The sequence below is a fragment of the Chelon labrosus genome (assembly GCF_963514085.1).
Source record: "Chelon labrosus genome assembly, chromosome: 9".
In the NCBI taxonomy this organism is placed as follows: domain Eukaryota; kingdom Metazoa; phylum Chordata; class Actinopteri; order Mugiliformes; family Mugilidae; genus Chelon; species Chelon labrosus.
This window is the reverse complement of record NC_140359.1, coordinates 9,437,837-9,464,608: the sequence shown is the minus strand read 5'-3', so window position 1 is coordinate 9,464,608 and position 26,772 is coordinate 9,437,837. Positions and strand designations below refer to the sequence as shown.

At 40.2% G+C, this 26,772-nt stretch overlaps 1 protein-coding gene across 1 annotated transcript in view; it reads left to right on the top strand.

The window, feature by feature from the left end:
* Positions 1-26,772, top strand: part of LOC311493062 (transmembrane protein 132C) — a gene marked incomplete at its 5' end in the record, with an annotated part of 123,452 nt that overhangs the window by 21,006 nt on the left and 75,674 nt on the right. Inside the window, one exon of the mRNA XM_084551580.1 lies at positions 4,186-5,074. Within this exon, the coding sequence (XP_084407706.1) occupies positions 4,186-5,074 (889 nt within the window). The remainder of the gene's footprint in view (positions 1-4,185; positions 5,075-26,772) is intronic.

Below are 26,772 nucleotides of genomic sequence, written 5' to 3'. Positions count from 1 at the left end.
GTCACATAGGTCAAGACTTTAGTTAATCATTCAGTTCTTCACCCAGATCAATAATATAACGTGAAATGCATTCTTGCTGTGTGTCCTTTACACTAATGAGTAATAATGCCTTGGTGGAATCAGTTTGCTCAGGTTTTTGTTTGAGAAATAATGTTAATTATTAGTGTCAAGGGAGGTTGGGGCAAAGTATCTTTTTGAAACCTAAAACCAAAATCCAGCACAAGAATTAAACTCCAGATAAATGGAAAACTCAGGATTACACCCCGCTGTCACTTTCAAAGGGACGGGGAGTATTAACTTTTTTTGATGCTGCTGAAGGCTTATTTCCATTTGTAAAACTCATCATAACACTATGGAGACATATTTCAGTTGTTCTCAAGTTATTACATGAGAAACACTGAGTCAAAAGAATCGTACAATCTTAATAATTTAAATAATAATACTGTATAATATAATAAGAATATTTATAAAGAAGTGTTTTATATGTTGAAGTTATATTACGTTGACATCCTCCATTAACACATTTCAGAGGGCACAAGCTGTTTATTTATTTATTCAGCCAACAGTAACAGAAAGTCAAGCTGTTGTGGACGTCTTTACCACACTGAGATCTGGGAAATCTAGTTCTGTTATCCTCTCAATGTATTGTTGGTAGTTGTCCTGAATACCATTTGGACCATTTCTCTGGTCCAGAGGAACCTCAAAATATTCTGTCCAAAGAATATTTAAATAAAAGGGTGCCTGGGGTCCAGCTTAGCCATTTGAGACGGATGGTCAGTTGCTGCAAACTGTGTCGCCTGGTTTAATAAAAGGTGTAAATTATTTTACTGCCCTGTTGTTATTTGCTAGCTACTGATGTGTTTTTTTTTTTTTTACATTGTCAAACGGGCCTAAAGTTAAAACTCCACAAAGTTCCAAACAAGAAACTTGAATATGGGACATCTTTGTACTCCACTGAATCATATCTGGGAAGTTGTAGCGTCAAGTCAAGTCTATGCCGCAAAGCATTGGAATTGCTAGCAGGCTGAAAGTTGGCGACGGCTTGGAGGGAGCACACGCAAATAGAAGAATTATTTTATTAAGAGGGAATGCCTCAAGCAATATTCTCGGGGAGGTCGAGATATCTGAGTCGCAACCCTGCTGCGCACAAAAACAAAGAACTACTGGGGTTTGGAAAAAGTAGGTTTGCACTGTGTTTTCAGTTTCTCCTCCCTGAAACAAAGGAGCGAGCGATTCATCTTGAAATAGCTTTATATGATTTATTAATTCCAATCCATAACACAGGCCTGCTGATTCTTATTATTTTGCATTTGAGTTTGACTTGAAGACTTGAGATTGCATTATTTTCCGGTTCATAAATTCAGTGTCACTTTCCAGGCACTGGTCCTACACAAGATTGTGAAGACCATGCTGACATTATTGGTGAACTGGGCTGCAGATACCGTATTTGTGGACATGCACACTGAAACACACTGCAAAGCATACACATAGACATATCTTAATTAAAGCAATGATTAAAGAAAATGTTAAATTAGATGAGGGACAAAGCAGATTTTAAAGCGTCCAATTCAGAAATGATCACATACTTTATGTTCACTTTGTGCAGACATACTAAAGTCCTGTTTTTTCGTTGGATTTTCTGTCCCATTTCCTAATTTCTACCAAACCAGCAGCTCGTTTTATTAATCAATGACTTGCTTTTAGATTTTGTTTGTACACAAGATAAGCCTCATTGACTTTCTTTAAATAGAAGTCGGGTGAATGGTAAATATGCTCTGTAGTTTGGCAAAAGTCGGTCTTTCTTGAGCAATTATTGCGTTATTCAGAGGTTTTGTGCTTACTCTTGTGTTGTACCTGTTATCGAAACTATTTTGAGCCTCATTCCCTTTGCCTGGTTCACGTTTTGCTGGGGTAAAATAAAATCAGAGGCAGATATTTTAGAATCGTTCCAAGTGAGTGCATTGAGTGAATGTAGATACAGTTGCATGTACCAAAATGGAATTGCTTTATTTTCACATTAATATTATTTAGTATATGAACACTGCACAATGCCAGAGCAACTCAAAACTGTGTCACCTAAAATGCACTTGTTCATGATTTATTAATGAGGAGAGAGAGCAGTGATATCATCTGTGTATGAAATCCTGCGCTTTCCAGCTTGCATATAAGCGCTGGTCTGAGCACATTCTAATCTTCTCTGTCAACAGTGGAGACAATAAATCACTTTTTGACACCGTGAGTGAGATTTTCAATGGAGAGAGTGCTTTGCTTTCACCTTCCTTGAGACACGAGGGGTTCAGGCATGAGAGTGGGAGTAATGTTACCACTCAGGAACCAGAGGATGAATTTGTACCTGATTGTTGTGTGTTTCTGGGCTATAAAGCTTTTCAACTGCCAGCAGCAAAATGCCACATATACAACAATGCCACATGCCATCAACTCGCACAAAACTCCAGCTTGTTCAGGGAAAATACAAATTACCCCGAGTTGTTCTGGTGCTCAGAAGTCTGTGTTGCCTGCCGCAAAGACGGAGTCTAGATCTGCACTTAGAGGCACCTCAGGGATTCTTTAAGGAGGAATGGTTTGAGGTTTGGGCTCCCTCGCCGGCTCCTCTGTATCCCTCAGTAGGACAGCGACATCGAGGTCAAGAGTGGCACCATGAATTACAAATCCTCATCTGATTTGTAACCTGAGTTGAGACATTGATTTACAAGGGTGATCAGAGGAAAGAAATCCTCCGGCAGCCAGGGGAGGGAGGGGAGGGCAATCACGTAGCAGATCCCTCTTGAGAAGAAGGTCAAAGCCCACTCTTATTTTGATTAAAGCCCTCTTTATGCGTGCTGTGTCGTTCGTCCTCCAGCGGAACCATAGGAGTTAAAGAAATTGTATGTCTGCACTGTGAACATGGATCTTGATCTTTGTAGACTGAAACTACAAAGAAGTTTTAATTGTAATCATAATTATGTCTTTAGTCGATTGACTGACATAAACAGCCATATTATTAACATATCCTCCTTATGTCGGAAACTTTAGGGAGTATGCACTAATAATAACTTCAGAATTTGGCGCGTCTTGTTCTCAAGGCACACAGATACCCCGAGGCTTGACAGACTCATACTTTCATTTTTGAAGAAATATAATTATACAATGATATTGCAGGAAAAAAAAGAAAAAGTAACACCGGATCCAGTGAATACACGTTATTAATTAATTGTAAAAATCTATTAATTGCTTCAGTGTTTCAGCACTAATTATTATGACGAGTTGCTAGACAATGGAGAATCTTAGTCTCCCTAATCTCCCAGATGTCTAAGTCTTCGCTTTGTCCTTTTTTAATGCTTTTTAAAGAACAAGTACACAACCACTTATATAACTCCACAACCTAATTCCACTGTCAGCTTCCACCAGTACACACAATGGTGTGCGAAAGAGATTATAAATGGCATAAAAACTCTTAACTCATCATAACTAGAGCACTACGTTACACTGTAAAACATGCAGGGACTCAGTGGAACCAAGTCACGTTTTTTCATTAAGTAAATCCGTATATTTTCTTTTTATCAATTTCAAAATGATTCTCCTGAAAACATGAAGATGTTATTTTCACCACTATAAAACTTGAGCCATCTCTGCTTGACAGAAGAGTTTTACAAATTTACCACTGAGAGTTGTTCTAACTGAATGAGTGGATGTCCCAGCTTTCCCGAGAGTCCTCTCTATTTTGTAGTTCGATTTTTTTTTCTGATGGTAACTTGTTGTGAACCTTTAATACATATTAAAAATACTGAAAATGATGTAGGTTACTGAATTAATGCGCCATGCACTTATCTGTCTTGTTGTGTTGTATTGCATTTGTAAGTCCTTCGTGTCAAATGTAGAAACTGAGACAACGGAACTGAGAAAAGGGAAAGCAAGAGCATTTTTTTTCTCAAGTCATCTGTTGTTTATTCAACTTAAAGTCCAGATTTTATTATTTTCAACACTCATAAAACATCTTTGGACTAATTAGCCAATAAAGGCTAAGTGAATCCAGAAAAACGTGAAGATTGAATTCATTTGCATGTGAGAGTTGAGAGTCAATGTTTTTGCTGTCTTCATACACCAAGTACTTTTTGGCAAAGTAGGTTAGAAGGAAATTGTTTTATTGTGAGCCCACACTGACTTTGCTTTCCTCTTGTCTTTTAGTAGCCGACTGTCGAGTCTTAGAGGGATTGCAGAGATTTTCCTCCATCCCCACGTACCTGCCTGTCAACTATCAGCTGCTCAACGCTGACTTGGCATTTTTCCTGAAGGAAGCCAACCAGGACTTCATGAGGAACTCTAGCCTGATGTCAAGGACTGAGCCCTTCTTCATCTACCAGGCTAGAAGTTTGCCCTCTGTGAATGCTAGCTATGGGCCTCTCTCTGTGGAGCAGCCTGTTCCTCTAGAGCTTCTACAGAACCCGGGGACCTTTCCTGCATCATCTGTTTTTACCTTCAACTGGAAGGTGCAGACCTTTATCATGAATACCCGAATTCACCTGGCCAAGCCCAAAGTCCAGGTGCTGTTTTATGTTGCAGGCAGAGACTGGGACGACTACAGTGCCATCGACAAGCTGCCATGTGTGCACATGTTTGCTTTCCATGAAACTCAGGAGGTTCGTGGCACTTGCCAGCTAAAGGGGGGGCTGGGGCTGTGTGTGGCTGAGTTGGAGCCACTCGCCAGCTGGTTCAGCCCGCCCAGCGTAGTGCCAGGACGCCAGAGAAACCTCGAAGTGTCAGAGGGCACCCCAGTGGAGCTCTACTATATGCTGCAGTCAACAGAAGCAGGAGAGTGCCACTCAGAGGAGTCCAGGAAGGACACCTTCATCCGCTCAAGCCAGGAAGGGCTGTTTGGTTCTTATACTTCCACACCGCTGAGGAGGATTGGCGGCGTGAGGCTCTACCAGAACCCCAGTGAGCCCCCTCTCGCTGAATACAGGCTGGATAATAACTTTATGGTCATGGCGCCAGCCACACCCATGAGACAGAGGGAAACCGTATCTGCTTTCATCACCGTGGCACCCTACTCTCCTGTGGAGATGTTTACTCTCAGGTAAGAGTTCATTTCTTGTTGTTCTTCACTGAAGTGTCTGGCTGCAGGCTTTTTCTGCCAACCACCGCGACTCATGCATATTCTCCTGTCATTCTGACATATATGGGCTGTATCCTCACAAAAGATTTAAAAAAAATAAAATAAATCTGAAACACAAAAACAACAGGAACATTTCTGCTTCTCTGGCCCTGCCTGGTTTTAGCTATGTACTCTGTTCTTTCTCTTCTCCCCGTGATCATCTATGTTGTGTTTCATATTAATTTACTTTCATTTTCAAAAGTCAAAAAAACGGATGAGTTAAAAATATATTTGATCACAGCGGCACCTGTTAACCAATGTGAGCAGTAATTGCTCTGCTGCTGGGTTGATCAAATTATTATTGATTCTGTAGTCGACTGACAACATAAATGGAAACGCAAACTAATGGCAGCAGCTTTATTGTGTGATTGTCTGCATTCAGAGAGAGAGTTAGAGGAGAGCTGGCATGTTAACTTTACTGCCACGAGGCACAACCAAGGTCTATGAGTAGTACTGTATAAGAGCACAAGACAAGTAACAAAAATCACTGTCAACACTTAAGCAGATTAGTTCATGAATTATTTTTCATTCAAGTGACCATCTCACAAATATAAAGAGAAGACAACGCTTTTATAGAGGTTTTATTTACTGGACCACTTCTTGGATGAAGACCAGGAGAGACTCGATGCTAAGGGCCCCGGCAAAGAAGCAGTCATATTGTTGCTGTCTTTCTGTTTTGGTGTCTGTATGGATTCAGCAAGCAAGACATAACATGTGAGTGAATTAATAACCTTTAGAGGGCCTGGTAGGTGGGTTGTGTCACAACTGGACAAGTCAGGTGCACACCCATTCGGTGCTTATGGTAGTTGTAGTAACTTAAAGCAGTTTCTCTGTGCTATGACACTTCCTACTTGTACCAGAATTCATCACTACATCTGAGTAACATGTTTCAAAGCTGGTGTACTGACTGGCTCTGTGTCTAAAGAGTAACAGCTTCTAACCTGATGTGGCCTCACGGTATGACTAAAACACAGGAAAAGCAGCTGTAATGTCAACACATCTTGGAAACAAGAATCCAGGTAAATAGAGCAAACGTCTTGACAAAACCAATGGTAAGACTGTAACTCTTTGTGGACCATACATAGGATTACATGAGAAAAATAACAATAATCATTTACTGGTTATCTGCCCCTCATGTACAGGTAATCTAAGCAGTCTTTTACAATTTATCTTTGAGATAACTGTTTATGGGGCAAGGAACCATATTTGGTAACTTCAGCACACATTTTAAATTGTGTCCCAGTGCCTCTCAGTGAGGTTTAGAAGCATGTGGTTTTCACCCAGCCAATCAGCAAAGATCAAGGCTGCATTCTCAGGTCAAATCAGGGTTAAATGTGGTCTGCGAGGTCCACCTCTGCATGAACGTTGAGCATAACTGCTTTATTAGGTATCACAAAGGAGTGCCCTAATGTTGTCTAATGTGTATGCTGACAGGTACATGCATCAGCACTTATGTTCTAGTGGTCTAAATACATGTTTACATTTGTTTACCACTTAAGGGCAAGGAACCATATATGGTAAATCCATTAATCTTGATTTTCTCCATGAAAATAAGTATTTCAATGAGTGTCCTATAAAGGCTTAAAGAAGGTCTCCAGTACACGTTTGTCCAGTGCAGAGTAAAGCATTTGTGCATTGTATGGTAAGCACACACAACCTTTGTTACGGCTGGTGTCAGCAACAGCGTCCAACACAATTCTTGGCTGCGGAATGATTCTGTTTTTGGCTTCGGATGGCAATTTGAACAAATGCGCCACCGGTCGCCGTTTGCTCTCTGCAGCTCAGTTTCTGGACTGTCCTCCTGCGAGGCCAGTGCAGCTCTGCAGTTTCAGTCGGGCTGCTCGGTGCTCTCTCAACTACAAAGCATTAAACCCTGCCTGTCTATCTGAGTCAGTCAGTGCACTGTAAAAAGCATCTTTTTTCAGAACCTCCTCTGCACTCATATTGAAAAAGACCATTTTTCACTGTTGGAAAATGTAGTTTGTATTTGGATTTTGAGGTGTGGAGAAATGTAGAAATCAAAGGAGCTGAAATAGTTTGTAGTTTTGAGAACCGATGACATCACGATGACTTAAAAGGGTACATAGGAATGATTAACTGACTGGCATTGGCTTTTTATGTTACATTGTACAACACGTGCGGTTTTCTGTTTTTACTGGATTAAAGGCTTTATAAAATTTAGACTTGACATTAAAGTAACTTGTTGATAAGGTTACTGTGTATCTTTTATTTTTCTACCATCAACATTATAGATTCAGCCTGGTAGTCGAGCACTTCTTCAGTACTTCACAGGAGTAGCTTGATTCAGTGAAGCTGTTGATAAAAACTAATTACAGACCAGACAAAGTGATTTAGATAATTAACGTGAGATGCAAATGAGGATGTCATTAATTAAAATGCATGTCCATTAGTGTAATGACTGAAGGCGAACATTTATAAACCCTCAAAGATGCGCAAACGAGGGGGTCAAGCCAATTTATCAACTTGCGTAAGAAGGAAAAACAAGTCGTGTGCCCAACAGGACCATTCCCTGCTAAGGTGAAAAGCACAAGCAATTTTAAAGTGAAACATATTAGCATCTATATCGAGCCGTACCGCACTTATTTCCTTTTTCCAGCTGTTTACTAACAAAATAATTTTCCCTGTTAACACAAAAAGACGCTTCGGGCTTTAAATCGGAGCCAAGGTAAACAAGTTAACAACAGCTGTGAAGTTTTAACGACAAATTCTCCAGACTCGTCCTTCCTGTGCTTCGTTTAATTACAGACTAGTTGCCCTAAAGTGATAAGGCAATGAAAACTTTTTCTTTTTCCAAGCTGAGAAATAAATGATTTCTTTCATCAGTCAAATGAACGGACCAGGCTGGCCACAGAGGCAATGCCTGTGGTGTTTTTATTTGGCAGCGTAGTGCATGGCAGGCACAGGTTGGCCATCTGAGAGCGACAGATATGGAAAGGCCTCTGTGTGGTCCTAGGTGATAAGGCTGTCCTCGTACATGCATTTGTTGGGACGCTTAATCACCAGGGCGAGAAGACTTTGATCTCTATATTCACAACATCATTATCATCTGTGTACTACACACTTCTGCGTCAGCCATTGTTGGCTCTTTCCATGAATGCAGGATGAGCTTATGATCCTGTGAAACTGGTCGAACAGACCTTCTGCTACTTTGGTTTTAAATGTTTATCAGATCCTGGACTTTTAACGACAAAATCCACAAACTAGTCCTTCATACTCAGTCTCTTCCGTGTGAGCATGGGTAAACAGCATGTCTGATATTGATCCGTACATACACATGGATCTTCATACACACGGATGAAAAGGAGTACATTTTAGAAAAAGTTAAAATGGCCACAAGCCCTTCAGTAATTATTTCCTCTTCTCCAATTCTCTTTTCACCTTCATCTCATCCATTATGCTGAAAGGCTCATGCTGTGATGGATGTTATACAATGAAAGCTAATTTCACGTATTTTTAATAGCCAATCATCTGGCCAATTTATTGCATTGTGGATGCCCAGCAGGGTATGGGTTACTGCTGTATTTCGGTGTTGACATGCTACTTTTAATTTGACGGGTTCTGAATTGATTTGACCTCCTCTGTGTTAATAGGCTGTCACTCAGGACCTGGAAACTTTGGCTTATTATTTATTGTAGTTTACTTTCCTCAAATGCAGAAAGACTTTGAGGTGGAGATGGCTACTTTTAGTCACTATCGTGAATCATCTTGACGCACGAGCATATTTCTACTTCCTGTCTCCTGCTCCTTTGATAAGCCATCAGCAACTGGAGAAGAATGACACTGTATAAAAAGACTTTTGTGTTGAGGATTTTTAAATCCATCATCACCCTCTTCTTTTGGGAGGACGGGGTTTAGTGGGCATCCATGTTTGAAAATATTCCCTTGGTAGTTTAATTTGGAGAAGAAGAGTGTCAAAGGGTAGCTTCGTTTTTTGACTGCTGATTTTATTAAAAAACATTCACCATCCTGTTTTCTAGAGTTATGATTCCTCGACCCATTTTAGGGAGCCATTTGTCCTTGAAGAGTCAAATCAATAATAGTGAAGAAATCTGCGAAAGCCATATGAGGTTCTGTTTGCTGCCCCATATGAACTCTCCATTCTTAATCTAGACCAATGTATACAAGCAAGAGATGGAGAGAAATCCCTTCCACCCATCATCCGCAACATCGACACTTTGGCAATTTTCAAATCTCATCTCAAAACCCACCTTTTTCTCCAATCATACCCTCCTTGACTGTCACTCTCTCCACATTTTTAATTTTTAAACCAAATCTTTTATCTCTTTATCGTATCTTTTAGTGTATTATAGTTTGTTAAATGCTTTTGATGTCTGTAATGTATTTTAAACCCTGTTTTACCTGTGCGGTGACCTTGGGTGTTCTGAAAGGCGCCTAGAAATAAAATGTATTATTATTATTATTATTATACTACTACTTAAAATCTGATTTAACCACATCAATTTCCATAGAATGCCTGTATTATTGTGGTATTACTAGCATTTAAATTCATCGCTTTTTAGATTAAAATTATTAACATGATAATAGTGTGGCTATGCCAAGATTTCTGGCTGTATTGTAAAGCACTGCACTCTTACGTTGTCCTCTCATTTTGTCTTCTCCCATAGCCCTCAAACTTTTTCAGAAATTATCATCATGGTAAACAGATCCATAGATTCATTTTGTGTGGTTGTCTCACGTTACCCAAGTTGCTAGACCATCCATGAAACGTAACACACAATGTGATGGCGTTGGTCACTGTAACCTGATTCGAGAGTCGTGCACATAGTTGCTGTCTATGAAGAATTTTAATGAATTAGCTAGCTTAACGTAGCTATCATGGAAATAGCTGGACTAAACAGTTTCTTAATTTTGTTAGTGGCAACTACTGAAGCTATGAAATGAAACCATCGTGTGAGTGCCAAAAACTGCAGTTCCTCGAATGGCCACTTGAGGCTGGCTCCAAAAGCGAGTCTATTACGACGCTCACAGGTTGCTAGTTGTCTGCTTAGGTGTCGCCCCCTTGAGTCAGGCAATGCCAAGATAGTGACAGATAGGTTCCCAATCTTTACATACAGTCAGTATCATCTATTACCCCTAAAAGCATAGTAAAAATGTACATACTTTAGTTAAATGAATTAATTAATGATGTTACTGTGAACATAATTACTGGAAGACAGGTTTGGCCAGAGCTGAACATACTTTTTGTAAAATAAGAGTTATACCATTTGCTCACAGCACAGTTGTATGCCATCATCAATTTATAAAAAGAGAATGTAAAAAGGGAAAAATGAAAAATGCTGTTAAATGTGATATTGCTGTACCATTACACCATCAAACAGTTATTCGCATCAAGACATTGCAATACATTTTTGATAAGTTTATTCATCCTGCAGTAATTTTATCACGAGTATATATAAATCTTGTGAACATCAGCTACATTTATTTTATTCTGAAATGCAACACCTCGATAAGGTATTTTGTCCGTATCAAAGGGCACGGTAAAAGAGTAAATGATCGTGAACAAAGCTGGATTAGGCAACGTGCGCTCTTTGATTGTTGCGTATGCTTTTGCTGTGTTCCCACTTTGATATTCCCCTGCTTTGTTGTGCTGGATGAGAAACAGTTTCACATCTACTGTTTTATCGTGAACAGGAGTTACTCTTTGTACCGTCTTAAAGACATCTTTGCAAACAAGCTGATTTTTCCCAGTTGCAGGGCAGTCAAATGAAGGAAAAGACATTGAAAAGACACTAAGGACTTGAAGACCATTAAATTTAATCTGCAAGTAATGTATAAGATGAAGTCATTATCATAATATGTTTTTTTTTTTGTATCACTGTGCAAGCAATTTGGATTCTTATGTGCCATTGATAATTCGTTATTACCCCTCAGTTTTATATGCTGCATATGCAAATCAAATGCAACAAAGGAAATGATTTTAAGGAATATTTTCCTCCTGCCGTCTCTAGTGGTATAAAGAAAGAGGAAAAACTCTGAGGACAAAAGGAAATTGCTCTATTTTCTGTCTTGGCTGAATTGCCACCATACAGCATGAGTCACTTTACGGTGAGGGCCATTACATGTGCGACGTCCTCCCTGGCTGTGGGCTAATAGATTAGTCAATTTAAGTAACACATTTCATGAGAACAGAGCTTCTCCCCAGTGTACTGTATTTCTCACTTCCTTGTATATGTAGATTACTTGAACAGAGAAAAAGTCCACTTCCTGCTGTAGTCAGGGAACTAATGAGAACACACGAGGCACTGGTGAGCGTCTGGACACCTGTTAGGGACTGTGGGAATATAACTGGCCGGCGGAGTGGGGCTCGTCTCCTCATTTCAAGCAGCCTTCAGTGCAATACATTTGAAGACTTCATGACAGCATCTTGACCAGCATCAGTGTGGTGATATGCCAGTAGCAGCAAAAACAGCCTCTTCCTACCCTGATTTTTTTTTCACCATTTTCAAACTTGCAGTTTTCAACCTCAACTGACAGTGACTCTAGTGACTTGGGGAACTTACTTCAGGCAATTCAGATTTTTTTTTTGTGTGTGTGTGAGCAGCTCCCTCTTTTTTTTCACATATGCAGTGGTACTTCCTCAACACCTGTGGGACTTTGAAGTGTAAAATCTGAGGAGTTCTCTTTTATTCCAAAAGAAACATGGCGCATTTTGTATGGATCTCAAAATAAAACTGTGTTGGAGGCATGTGTTTTGCTATTAATAACTAAAACGGGCAAAGAATAAAGAATTTCGGAGGGAGTACCCCACATTCATATGTTAGCTTAACTAAGTTTGTTACATAGACATCAGTTACAGTTTTGGTCAGGCCTTTTTTTGAGAAATGAACAATGCAATTTATTGATGAGTGTGTATTGGCTAGGGAACATGCATTCTTTTAACATAAATGTTATCAGCAAGGTTAAACCTTTTGAAACATTTGATGCACACATAGTATCCGTTTGGAAAGCACTCCACTTTTAATAAAATAAATGTACCTGCGGTATGGTGTGAGACCTCTATACGACAATTTCGGGACTTTGTGCAATCAGCAGCTTCATTATGTTGAGAAGTACTTCAGCTTAAGAGTGACCTTACATTCTGATATTACGAGTGTCTATAAAAACTCTTTGTCTGATCTGTCTTCCTCTGATGACAAAAGCTGTGGAAATGGCAAGAGACTGGAATAAAATTCAGTGCAGTGATACCAAATTTGGTGTTGATGAGGTAATAACAGTTTTGTCTGCGTGTGATGTGGAACTATGCTTATGTGTGTCTGTGTCGTGTTATGCAGATGTGTGGTGGTTGCAGGGGTGCACACTTGACTGAGTACACATGACTGTTTGAATGTTTCAGCCGACATGTTATGCCAACCAGACAAACGCCCCTGATCTTGTACATGCAGTTTGTTTAATAGTGTGCCTCCCGTGGAGAACATTGTAACAAACATTTCCTTGCAAGCAGATTTTAATAAAACTGCTCTACATTTGTGTCTGCATATGTTCGAAAGCGTTTGGGAATGTTTTTGCGTGAGTGTTCGTGCCAGTACCAAAGTGCTTGCACTTCTTTGCTGACACGTGTGCGCCCCGTTCTGGGTTCACAGCGTGCATACTGTATGAGTGGCTGTGATGGAGTCAATTTGCCTGGTCTTTAAAAGGCAGTGCATCATTGAACAAATTATCTGCCATTATGCTTCATTATCTGTGCTGATGGACAACAGTGACTAATGTATGTAAGAAGCAGTGGCTTTAAATTAGCTGCAGCAGAATAGACGGAACAAGATAATTGAAAAGGGTTCAAATCCTTATCTCGGGTAGGTTATCATCCTACAGGACCTCATACACATTAAAACACAGTCAGAGTCAATTACTAGAAATAAATAAATAAATTCTCTAGCATTACATTATCTAACAAAATTACCACTACATATTGTATAACACTTTTTTTTTTGCCACCAAGGCCTAAAAATGCACAAGTGGTTTTCACTGTGATGTAAAAATCTGTGGTAATAACAATAAATGATACTGATATACTGGCCAATATGGGACAGTAATTGCTCACATGTTCATGAATGGCAGTTCAGTGTCAGGAATATTTGCTCCCATATTTTTCTTTCTGTGAATCAGTTCTGGAGTACTGACAGGAAGACAAGTTAAGTCACCTTTAATCATGTTGATTCAGCTCTAGACTTCATCCCAATAAAAGAGACAAACGTCCCGATAAAACTAATCCCTCACAGAAAGAAAAGTAGCTCAGGTAGAAAAATCAGACAGGAACGTAAATGCTGGCTTAAGCCAAGTGGAGGACCCGCCTTCTCTTCACAAAAGACCACAACACACAGATCAAGTTAGTGGTCGCATACTCATATCTGTTCCATTACAGCGCAATCTCATTTGAAAGCCATCATCACCGGCTATGAGCAGGCACTGAATCAGCAGCCTCTGCGCTGCGTCTGTAGGGGAGAGAGTATGTGATGAAAGAATAAGAAAATGCCTTGTCATTTATTGGCAGGCATTGAAGCCATAAACCATTTCCCTAAAACAGCTTCTCCATTTGAAAGTGGCAGCAAGAAGCACTCGGGGGACCAGATATAGATGATTTAGATTAAACACATCGGAGGGAGCAGCTTCAAACATGCATTCAATTAATCTTGTCAGGTGTCTCGTGGTGGGTATGAATAATTTCTCTGCAGTTTGTTTATATTCACACCGTGAGAGGTTTCAGTGTGATTTGGCAACCTGCCTCAGATTACTTGAGCCTTTCCGAGCATGTCTTCTTTCCTGTTAAAGTGGCTAATAGTGTAAACGGCATGTGACGATTCCTTGTGAAAAAAAAGAAAAAAAGAAAAAGAAATAAATATACAAACAACCCCAACCCAGCACATTCATTTATCCATTTATTATTTTCTGTAACCGCTTGTCCTCTGGAGAGTCGCTGGAGGGCTGGAGCCTGTCCCGGCTGCCACTGGGCGAGAGGTGGGGTACACCCTGGACAGGTCGCCAGTCTATCACAGGGCCAACCCGGGATAGCGCTTGTTCATTTTGAAGAGCTACTTTGTTTTTATGTAGTAAGGAGTCACCTCGGGCTTTTATCACGGCCGTGCTGCAAGGTATCAAGCGTCGACTTGTCATATGCCGAGCTCGCTGATTAAAATTTCTGCCATTGCGTTTGTTACATTTTTATGAGGTCAGAGTGTGTGTGGCGTTGCCAGCAGCTGAGTGAGGACCCGTTAACAAACACAACGGCCTAAAGGTGGCTACATAGAGAAGTTGCAGTGCTGTAATAGAGCAGTCAGAGTGGTACATGATGGTACATAAAACTCCTACATCTGGCCCCGAGCTTTTCCACGCAGCTTTATGGGGGCACACAGAGTGAAACGGGGAGTTTCTTGGGATGTAGTTGCATCTATCTTATTGTAAAGCACAGCAAACAAACTGAATAAACAGAAGAACAAAGAATCTGTGCACATGGTTAAAATGTCCACTGTTAAAATGAAAATATGTATGCAGGGGTAGAATTTGTATATGTTGGTAAATAATTCTGTTCCTTTGGCAGAAATCCCAATGTTGTCTCTACTAATCATACAAAATCTTCTTTAAGATTACGTCTCCCTCAGTTTGATCCACTAACTACATTTGTAACCAGCCTGTCATTCTGCTACAGATAAGACAGGCATGCTAATTGAACGCTGATGAATGGTAAAAACATTGAACCCGACAGTAAAATATCCTGCTGGAAGGCTAATAAAGGCTAAGCTCCCTCTACTGATGAATATATATCAACAAGAACAGAGCTTCAGAAGTCACAATACGTTTTCCGCTCTCTACATTATACATGCAGCGGTAATTATTTCTTTGTAGAATGACTGAATTACATTACAATAATAATATCTTGTTCTATCTGTTGCTCTGTGCTAATTAATGGGTCAGTTTATTCAATCCCCAGTCTTTTACTTACACTTTCTCTTGCCCTCTCTGATTTTTATTCTCTTCTAAGGATAAACACGATCAAAGCGCTTTCCTTATAATTAATTACAGTCTCTCAGCTAGACCCCGATGTAGTCTCATGTTTAATGTAGGGTCAGTGCTTTATGGATTCTTCCAGGCTTATAATAATAGTTTTCAAATGAAAGGCCATTTATTATTATGGAAATGCAAATGAATCATCACTTTAGATTTGTTTTATGCACCCATCCAGTGATATGCATTATATAACTCATTCGAAAGATATAAAGAGGAGAGGCTAAATAGATTCTTTTCTTTTTTTTTTTAAGATCGTACTCAAAGAACATTCATTTGTCACACTCATGATGCCTTAGGAAATGCAATATATCAAAGAGATTATACCGAAACATGAACTCTATGGCTCTGTTTGATTGTATTGTCCATTAAACAGTAAATGATGTTTGGCTTATTTGCAGTCAGGAAGTATAGAGATATGATTTAATGCTGTTTCTTGGACGGAACACAAAAAGACTAAATTGAATGGTTTCCTTATTCATTTTCATGGACTTTAATGTCCCCTTAAAACTCTGTAATTGGCGCAGTAACTGGTTGTATTATATCTTCCCCGACACTTGTAGCCACTTGTTAGCTGACAGCGGCTAATTATCTCCGATAGCTGCATTGTTGAAGTTATGGGACGTAAATAAGTTGTAAAGTAGTCAGCAGTAAGAAACGTGGGGATTCTCAGGGGCTTTATTACTCCTCTGTTCTTCAGACATGCAGATAAGAAGGGGCATAAATAAAAATAACACAGTTCTACCACACATAAGGACAAATGTATCGTGACTATTAGATGCAAATGCGGAAGGCATAAGACCACAAAACCACCAAATATCCCACATTATCCATGCCCTTAAAGAGACAAATGAAAACCCCCTTTTTTTTGCGTTTTAGCAACAAGATAGTTGAGAAGATCAATGTGACTTTCATGTCCGTGCACTAAATCAACTGCCAGTTAGCTTAGCTTAGCACAAGTGGAAACAGCTAGCTCAGCTCTGCTCAGAGATAAGAAAATCTGCCTACTCGCCTTTCTAAAGCTCACTAATTAACACGCTATTTCCTGTCTGTTTAGAAAACAACGCATTGTGTTTAAGGGTGATTGTGTGCAGCTCTGACTCTTGGCCAGCCACTGTAAATTCATGGAGTCTTGCTTTTTTTTGTATGTCTTAGACTTAGGTGTCATATTAATTAGAGAGCTTTTTAAGTGCTGCAGGTGGATCTGGTTCCTTTTGGACACGCCGCCAGGTTGTTTCTCATGTTTGCAGTCTTTTTCCAGGTTTCTCATAAACCCAGTGCAGATGCCCAGATTCTGTTTCTGTGCTCAAAGCACTGAGACAGAAATCTCTTTTCTATTTATTGTAACGCATGCTTTACTCTTCAAGCTACAACTGAGCAATCTGCGTATCTGAATGTAGATTATACTTTCAATTCCATTTCCATGCTAAAAGAATAGTGCAGGAATCCAAATGTTACAAACAATGCAAATACTTTAAGAGCTACACTATCAGCATCAGTTAGTTTACAAAAAAAACCAAACCCTTTCATTAACATGGCTGTCCTGGTATCTGAATTAGACTTGGCCTTTCAGGAGGCATAATGGTCTGCAATGGATAAAAAGCCCAAGGACACATGCTCTACTGGGACCAATGTAATCAGTGTCTGCTGCATTTTTCTATTGATTTAAAAAAAAAAAAAAACACTAGAAAGCACGGGAAGTCCAGCCAAATGGAAAAGAAGGACAGTTTACGTTTATTTTGTCTGCTTTAGCCTTACTGTGCTAATTTTGGTGACTGCATATTGCATAGTGGTGTTCACAGCTACGTTTTATTGTTCAAGTTTGTATGACTCGCCTCATTTTATCTACCTCTGGCAGGAGCAGTGCAGAGCTGTGGATATGCCTCTTTTACCCTTTCATGTTCAGGTTGAATTTCTTTGGCCCACATGTTTCACTGCAAACTGACACTTTGCATACAATATCTGTCCCGATTCTGATGACCTATGTGCAAAAGCCCGATAACCACTTCAAATATAGGATTTGCTTCCACCATGTGTGTCAATGAGCGTATATCTGTCTGCATTCAGAGATCAGCACCGTCAGACGCGTACCTAGCAACAGTTCGACTTTCTACAGACAGAAATACAGTCCCCTGTGATCACAACCCCCTGTCATCACAGTCTCCCAGCACAGCCTCGCCTCCTCAGATCCACATCAAATCAATGGTTTCAGGCGGAGCGCCATTATACCTCCATCCAGTAGGCAGATTTTTCCCTCTCTCTTTCTTCCTATAGCTGCTGTGCAGTGGCAGCACCAAGCCCGTTGTGACTGCACAAAACTCCCATGACACGGAAACCAATATCACTTTCAGTAATCACACAGGTACTGTACGCCCTACAGTCACATTACACTCATATTCATATGTTAATTAGGATGTTGGAAACCCTTTGTGGTACGATCTTGTAATTAAAAATGAATAACATATTCTTGTAGGACCCAACATGTTTTTTTTTTCTATGTTTCCATAGCTACCAACTCATTTGTTTACCAGACGTGAAATGGGTCTTTGTCCTCAGAGCTATTTTTCCCAGACCACTGATCAGCAGTTAAAAAAAAAAGAAATGGATCTGATGTTGTTGCACCAGCACTCAGACCTTAGCCAAGAGAATACTACTTCTCATTTCCAAAATCAATGTTGACACTTTTGAATCAGCCCATAGCTCAGTCTCGCTTTTATAGTACATTTCAGTGCATCACATTTCTTCCATTAACCACAAGGAAACAACATTTAGGTTTACTGGCATTTCCTTGATATCGGAAGGAAAGTGACCTACTTAATACTCACATAAAGTTGCAACCACTTAATGTAACATAATGTGAACTTCCCACAATGCTTATCTCACATAACAATTGGCGCATATGTTATTTCATTTATTTTCTTCATGAACAATTAATAGTAGGACCATAAGGTGCACCTGAGCTGCCCAAAGGGAATTTACAACAAGTGGACATGAATGGATACACCACTTTTCAAGGCAATGCATCAAATAATTGAAGAGGTATTTCACTTAAAACAAATGTTTCAACATTATAGTAGCCCTAAAGAGAAAAATCAGGGGAACACAAAAGGTCATGAAACTTTATCATGCAGAGACCATGGATGTCTATGTAAAATGTCACAGCAATTTGTCTAAAGTGAAAAGCAAATGTTTCAGCTTGGACTACCTGGCTCACTATCCAGCAGGCCAACACTTCCATCCCTAGAGACATGCATCTACTATACCATGCCTAAAAATGATTCAGATTTTCGAATTAAAAATGAATGTACTAAATGAGTATGAGATGTACAGACCTGTACACAGTGGTCTCACCATTGTTCTTGATCATGTTTATGATTTGTTCACTAAGCAGTTTTAACTGGTGCTATTTTCAGGATTTTCAACAGAGTGCTCCGTGTGTTAAAGCAGAGATTCAACTACTCGGTACAAACTACTAAAATCATAAAAACAAATGTGCAGTCCCCTGTACATTTGTATTGATCCAACTAAACACAGAAGCCCTTCTCTCCGTTGGAATGTGTTTACGTGTCCCAGTGTCTGCATATTCCGTTGTGTTTGCCTCTGTCAAATTACCTTTTATGAAAAAATATGATGTCTTTTTGGCTTACAAACACAGGCCTTCATGCTGACTCTTTTAAAACATGACAGAACTGCTGCTGGTAGAGCCACAGCACTTGCATGATAAAGAAAATCTACAACCCAACTTTCCCTCTTCAAATCAGCAGCAGCGCTGCTGGAGAACAGCAGTGACTTGAGAAATAATGTCATCAAGCAAGAAGAGTGTTCACACAGGCCGCCTCAGTGATTAAGATGACAAACTGTTTATGCTCACAGCTTGATTGCTGACCATCTATTGCTTGGGGGCAAACTTGACTTGCCCAGGCTTCAGTAACCACAGAAATAGTCAGGACTTTGTAACCTTCACACATTTTTATGTATCATTATTATTATTAATATGTATCTATATAGGGACTATTATTTTTCTATGTTATTTAGTTTTATAGTTCTGTATGTACCTGGAAACCACTGATGCCATAAGCATCTCTTTTTGTTGCTAGGAGGACACCATGCGACTCCCAGGCACTAACCACCAATGTAGAATCAGGTAAAACTATAATAGTTAAAATGCTAATGGTGCAGTCTCCTTTTTTAGAAGTGTAACATCTATGGCACTGTGGTGGGTCTTTTTAGGTGTCTGTTTCAAGAGTTTGAAATTGGTTCAGGGTTTTGAGCCACTATACTCAATGTCTTTATATAAACTGCATAATGGATTACGTTGGTACATTGTTGATTTGGAGAGTGGTGACTTACTTTCTGGACCTTTGTTAGAAAAATCGTAAAAATAAGTTCCAACTGAGAATGTTGCTACACACCTATGTCGCTGAGTTGTTAATGTCATATTCACAGAAACATGTAGGATGTTAATAACACTGACATAAACTTGCCAGATATTTTGTCACCTGCAAGCTGCATGTTCACCTCTCACAAGCCCATCTTGTAGTGTCCATGTTCTTTTCAACAATCCAACTTAAAAGCACATGAGCACACACAGAAGCTGGAAAAACAACTTGCCTACTTGGGAGATGTGGCCGTTCGAGGAGCAGATGAATCTTTTAATTCTTACCAATGCTCACATGTTGTTGATTCAGCAGGTAAAGCCCGACATTCAGCCTCACGCTACGTTGCAAGAAAACAAATTAAAAGAAAAAAAAAAACACAACACAATCAAACCAACAAAAGAAAAAGAAACGCTTCTGTGACCCCAGCATGTTTCTTTGCCAGTACATATCTGGAATGAAGTGTATAATATAATGGAATCCATTTGTGTGGGGATGTGTAGCAATGCATGTATGTATATGTATTGTATGTAAGATATGTCAGTGCCTTTTGTCTCGTATACGGTTTTAATAAACCATCCATATTCAGCTAGTCTCTGGATGGAAATGGAGGACTGCCCTGCATTATCAAAATGCAAGCTCGGTTCTTTACCCTTCCCTTCTTTCCTTTTCCAGTAATAAAGTGTTATTAACCTGAGGAGATCCTGTTCTCGTAAAATGAATATGGAGATAGAATGTGAACTGACTTAAAGATTAAATCTTATGCCAGGAAGTTGCAGTGGGATAATGTAATATTTGGCCTCAACATACTGTATGATGCGTGGGCTTCTTGTTTCAGTGATTAATTTGATGGAGAAGTTGTGCCTCACCTTGACTGAAAAGCATGTCTTGCTAAGATGCTCGGTGGCTATAAATAAAACTTAATTCTTCTTGCGCTTCACTCGACTGGCGCTACAGTTTGCTCATATTTATATTTACATCTTGTCTCCTCCTCACACCAACACTCTGGGATTTGACCACTCAGAACTCTGGCATTTTACATGCACTTCTAAATTTGGTTATGTTATTCAACTGTCTGGCATTTCCAAAGGTCGCAACCTTTACTTGTTCATTTGGTGCCTTCAATGTCAGTGTTTCTGTGTTTAACATGAGTTTTCCCAGGGCAGATGTCAGAGGTCTGGGCCTTGTTAGGGCAGCAGTGGAGGCTGATTGGTACCGTTGATCAATTCTTAGCAGACCCTCTGTGATCTTTTCTGCCCGTCACTGCCTGCTAGAGTCTTCCAGGACTAATCAATGCACCTATGGTTTGCCCGTCAGACTGCAGGTCCAGCAGATATGTGGTGAGATGTGCAGGTGCACAGCAAAATATCTTTGACAAGTCCACACATGAAAACAACTCAGGTTTCTCTGAATCCGTCAAAAATTCAGGTTAGGTTCTTTAGAGTACACTCTACAGCATGTGCCCTTCCCACATAAAGCAGTCCTGTCCTCTATGGTGTGGATCTTCCATAGACATACATTGAAAATATGTCAGCTTCTCCTGTAGGATTAGGCATTATCTGACAGCGGAGAAAGAAAAAGCGGAGTGGCTGAATGGCTAAAGACTGAGAGAGATGAACCATGGTGGCCTCTTTCTCTCCTGTGAAAGGAGGCAGGGTCCATCCTGCATCAGGAGGGCTAAGGATTCATCATTGACCAGAAAATTCCAGTATGTGTGTGTGTACGTGTGTGAGATCAGGGTGGCTGGCCCAGCACTGAGCTAAATGGAAGACTAATGGGTAGAGGGAGCGAGCCTGACGGGCTCTGAGGAACCCTGTTCTCCCTCCCTCCACCTGTCATCCATCACATTTCCAGCTGATACTGGGAGATAGCTGTCCCACATCGGTGGGAAGGGTGTAGGGGCAAGGGAGCAGGCAGAAGGGATGGGATGGAGGGACACCAGCTGGCTGAGGACGGGTGCAGGGACTACTGCATACCGTTCAGAGTCAGTCAGTGTTTAGCAGCCACTCTCATTCGCAGATTGGATCCGAATGGAGGATGTCTGTTTGAGAAAGGATGATACCACAGGCTGTGCTCAAACTCTAGCATTACTAAGTTAGTGCACTCAGACAGCCTCCAAGGCACATCTTGTAAGCTATTTGATTTTCCAAAATACCAATTAACTGGTTGTGTTGTCCTGCCACACCTAAAGGGATGAAAGAGGGTAGAAAGAGTGAAAGAAAAGGCCACCGTGTGACCATCAAGATTAGTATTGTAACTTGCATGAGTAAATTGAAGCATTTTGTCTCATTGCCTGTATAAAAGATGATATTCATAAGTCAAGGTGACGGTTCAGCTGCTTTTCCTACACCGAGGAGGCTTTGTAGGAACCTTTTTCTCATAATCACTGCCTGGGCTTTCTCTTTGTGGGACAGAGGACACCAGGAGAAGTTCTTCACGCACACACACGGCATAAATACACTAACCCACCCTCACACACACACACACACACAACAAAAGCCAGTGAAATTGCTTTTGAAAGTACTTTTATATCAGCTGAGATTGGAGTTCTTTTTAAACAGATGTCACCTTGAGGGCAGAGAGAATAGATTTTGGATGTTTTGATCACCTCTCTACCAGGAATCTTTTCCTGTACTCCTTAGACTGAGTAACAGTAACAGTGAAGTGGTATCCTCCAAAATGAATGCTTACTGTGTATGTGTGAATAAAATAAGTTATTACACATACAGAACAGGATGAGCTGATCTGGAAATGAAATTGGAAATCTTGATGGATGGTGACTAAAGGTTTCTAATGGTGGGAAATTTAAAGCAATCTCACTGTACAGCCACCAGGCACTACTGTGTGTGCCTTGCATGGCACGGGGTAATATCTGATTTTATTGTATTTATTTATTTATTATCTCACTCAGTTACACTTCAGTAGGATTATTGTAACATTTCTAATTCTCATATCTTTTTAGAGGAACTGAAAAAAATGACAGGTGAACCTAAATACACTGATGTAGGGTAATGTAAAGTCCTGCAAGAGCTTTGACAATCATTGATATTCCACAACTAATGACAACGACAAAGCTGAGGAAAGCTTTCTGAGGGATTGGGAATAGAGACAAATTTGATCGGATTAAGTCTTATTAAGGAACATTTCTGCCACACTGCTGAAAAACATTAAAGTGGAATCTATTAAAAACAGGTAAATACTTGTGTGCGGTCTCTCAAGAACCTCTTCATGCAGGGTCCTTCAGCTGTGCATAAAGCTTCATTTCAGCACCCTCCAGCTGAACCTCAGAGAAATGTTTGCAGTATTCTCAGAACATGAGTTTCTTTGCTGTGTTTGCTTAGTACAGATTCAGTTCTGGGCAGAGGGCGGATGACCACCCCAGTCCAACCAGACTGTAATGTCAGCCATGAGGTGGCATGGAGTGATGAAATACTATGAACTGAGATAGCAGTGTGTCATAACAATAAGATATATACAGCTCCTATCAGTTTCTTACAAAATCCAGAATTGTGGCTTTTGGGATAAAATAATTTTCATGCGGGCAAGGCACCATCTCGTGCTTCACAATACACCACTGATTCCGTGGTTACTATGGCAATAAAAGAAGAAAAAAATCATGCTGTGGCCACATCATTCCCTGACCTCAACCCTATTGAGAACCTGTGGAGCATCATTAAAAGGAAAACCTGTGAGGGCAGGCAACAGTACCTGGAAACAGCAACTCTGGCAGGAAATATGGCTTTTTCAAATAGTTGAAGGCAGAGCGTATACAATGCTTTATGGCACCTGTGTAATTTGAATAATGGTGCAATTATCCAGACAACTTGGACGTTTTCAACTGGTTGATACGCTACCACTTAAATCCTTTCTGTGTGAAAACATCATTCAACTGGTTTATTCTTATGTGTCTGCTAACAAATTATGACCTGTCCTTCCATTGTCATAGTAACTGGTGAGTTAAACCCCGTATGTTAGAATGTTATTCAGATCAACAATTTGGCATTGAATACCTCCACCATACACACAAACACACGCACACTCCACTGCACACTGATTGATATTGAACCCATTTGGGACATTTTAGTGTGTAAACCACAGCTCCCCTGAGGTTTCAGAATTGATGTATTGGTTTTCACTAGTGACACACCCACAAAACCAGCAAATAAAGCTCAGCTAGCTGTTGAAAACCATGTCACATCGCTGGAAGGCAACATTCTGTTATTGAACCCCATCAATTACAACGTCATCTGACAACATTATCTGAGTATTTGTGTTTGTCTAGATTTCCAAGACTTGGAATCCAATAAGTGTTGGACTTGGTGACTGCACAGTAGTATGATCAGATCCAGCTGTTTTCCATCCATTTAAAAAAATCTATACATTTTCACGTTAAATGCTGCTGCTCAAAATTGTGCAGCTAGAAAATAAAGCCAGTAAGTAGCTATGGAAAACAACAGCACTGCGGTTAATTGCCAGTCTCACCATTGATACCTTAAACAGGCGAGTCAAGGAGAATTTAAAACGCTCATAATGGAACCATTTCTATTGGTAGTCTGAAGCAAACATTGATAATTTTTGAGAACAGTGTGATCGAAGGACTTTAGACTCTTTGGTGTACCACGTACATTCAGCAGAACTGTAAAATTAGCAAACCAACGCATAGGCTTTCCAACTTAGTCTTTGTGACAGCTCAATGAAGAAAGAAGGAGACAGTTATGCAGAGTAGGTGTAAAATACCCAGCGAACATGTTAAAAACTCCTGTGACATGTTTCCCCTTGTGACTTTTGCCCCCCCCAGTTTGCGTTGAAGTCAGACTCCCTTGGCATATTCTCTCCCTCACCTCTTCCTGGTTTTCAGTGTGTCATCTTGTATGGCAGTGGCTCTTGACACTTTTGTGTACTGTGGCTGTTAAAATGCAAATTTCACAGGATTCAGCTTTCCTGTTCTGTCGGCAATTTGCTGTATGACGTCCCCATCTCTTTGCCGCTGAGCAGAGGATGTGAGTGTCAGCTACATCCATCCTCCTGAGCCTTGGCAAAATGCTACAATAACCGCTGCACTCCTCTCACGCTGTAAAGCATCGAGACCAACACAGCTATAAACAGCTTGCTTTCAGTTCTCTAATATTTGAGGCCTTGACATAGTATGCATGCCTGTAGTACACGTTTTTGGCTGATATTAACTCAGGGAATAATTCGCCTTTTTCTTTGCTGCAGACAGATAGCAGCGATAAATGAGAATGTAAACACTGTGGGGACTAGATTCCAAGGCCCTCCAACACATACTGTAGAACAAGACAAAGCGAGTCTCTGAAAGTCAGGTGGTTGATGGAGTATTCATATCATGCTGTTTTGTAATGCCACATGAGTATTACGCAGGACACTTTGCCGCCTTTTGCTATTTTACAAGAAGGGCAGGTCGCTATCTTGCAGCTACACACAATTTAATATGGATCTACTGCATCTATTATACGGGGTATTCAGAGACATGTTTGCTCATTGCAAATATTCTGAAAGAATCATCTGTTCTCAAGAGACAAGTCTCTGCAGCGGCCTTTCCCTTAAACTGCAATGCACTTATTATTATTTGCACTACTACGATACCCACACTGGCCTTGAGAATAGATTTTTTTTGTTTGTTTTTGTAGAGTTTCCTCTTGGCACTGTATGAACTCTTCAGCTGCGACATTAGTACTTGGCTAACAAGTGGTATTAATTGTCACAGTCTCATTAACTCACAGTGTATGCGGAGTAAACAGCCTTAGCTAAGGGGGAATGAAGCATACCTCAAATAATGCGCACTTAGTAGGCTAGTGGACACACTGCATTTGTGTGTGCGCTTGTGGGTGTTCTTGTGTGCATACCTAAAATGGGTTGTCTCAAGGTTGCTTACAGATAACAAGTGGAAATGACAAGTGAATGTCAAAGAGAAAGAGGTGCTGACGAACAACTGAGAGGGATTAGATAAAAAACAAAAACAAAGAAAAAAGAAATACCCCTTTCCTTTCCTTTCCTTTCCTCTCCTCTTTGTCCCGACACTGAGCCATCAGAGACAGATAGTCATAAATCAGCCTCTTTATTAACATGCCCCTGTCAATTAAATTACTAGCCATGAAATAAGTATCAATTTATGTGCACGCTCATACCACACAGAACATGGCGTCCACTTATTAATAGACACTGCTGACTGCCATGCACATTAACTCTCCTCTTTAATAAGTACATTAAGGTGTACATTAAGTGTGTTGGAGTGCAGTATTGATCTGGATAGTGTTGGGTTACCTTGTTGTTCAGCCCCACCTTTCTCTGTCCTCTGCCACATCAAAATAAAGATTGTGTCTTTAATACTGGGTCAGTGAAGGTTTGAATAATTTATTGATCACATTATTGCCTGTGTGCAGATAAGCATCATGTATGGTAATGAGAGAAGGAAGTGGTCCTGCTGTGCTTAAATGTAGTTCATAGCGTAGCGTGTAACTTATCTGCATTGTTTAAATCAGGGATTCTGCCAAGAACATATTCATTTTTTTCCATTTTGGGCTTATTCAATTTTTGTAGAGTTCAGGAGACTTTAGCATCTTTTCTCTGTCGCAATATCCACATTGTTTGCTGTCTTGCAGGGAGCTAGACAACAAAACTGGAGACTGATTTATTGTGATCAGCTTTAGCATGATCCTCAACGTCAGCTGCCGCTTTTGGTGTCATCATTAAATTCACCAACTTTCTCTGAGACACACAGATGAAGAACCCCTGTCCCGCTTTTTGGCATGCTCTGGGGTTTTTATTGCCAGTTGTGTTGACATTCTGCGTGACATGTGGCACGTAATTTACTTCAACCTGCAATGCCTGATTGTATTTAGCCACCTGGGTGCTGCAGAAACAAGTTGTAAACACACTGATGTATTATCACCTGCTGTTGTCACCCTAACAGCTGCTTGTTCAGTCATTCTGCACATACAGAGCAACGTTAGCATTTATTAGGAATCATGTTTCTGGGAAACATATAAATTCTATTGTTCATGCACTTTTTCTCCTGTTGTTGTCTCCTCTCAACCCCAAGAGAAATATTTTAATCTTCAACTGCTAAATGATTTTTTTTTCTAATGGCGTATTGGTCCTTCTGCACAGAACACTAATGAGAGCGCTGGAAGTGAACTAACACATAGAGTTGCTATAACAAAACTGGTGGGCTGAAAGATGTTGAAG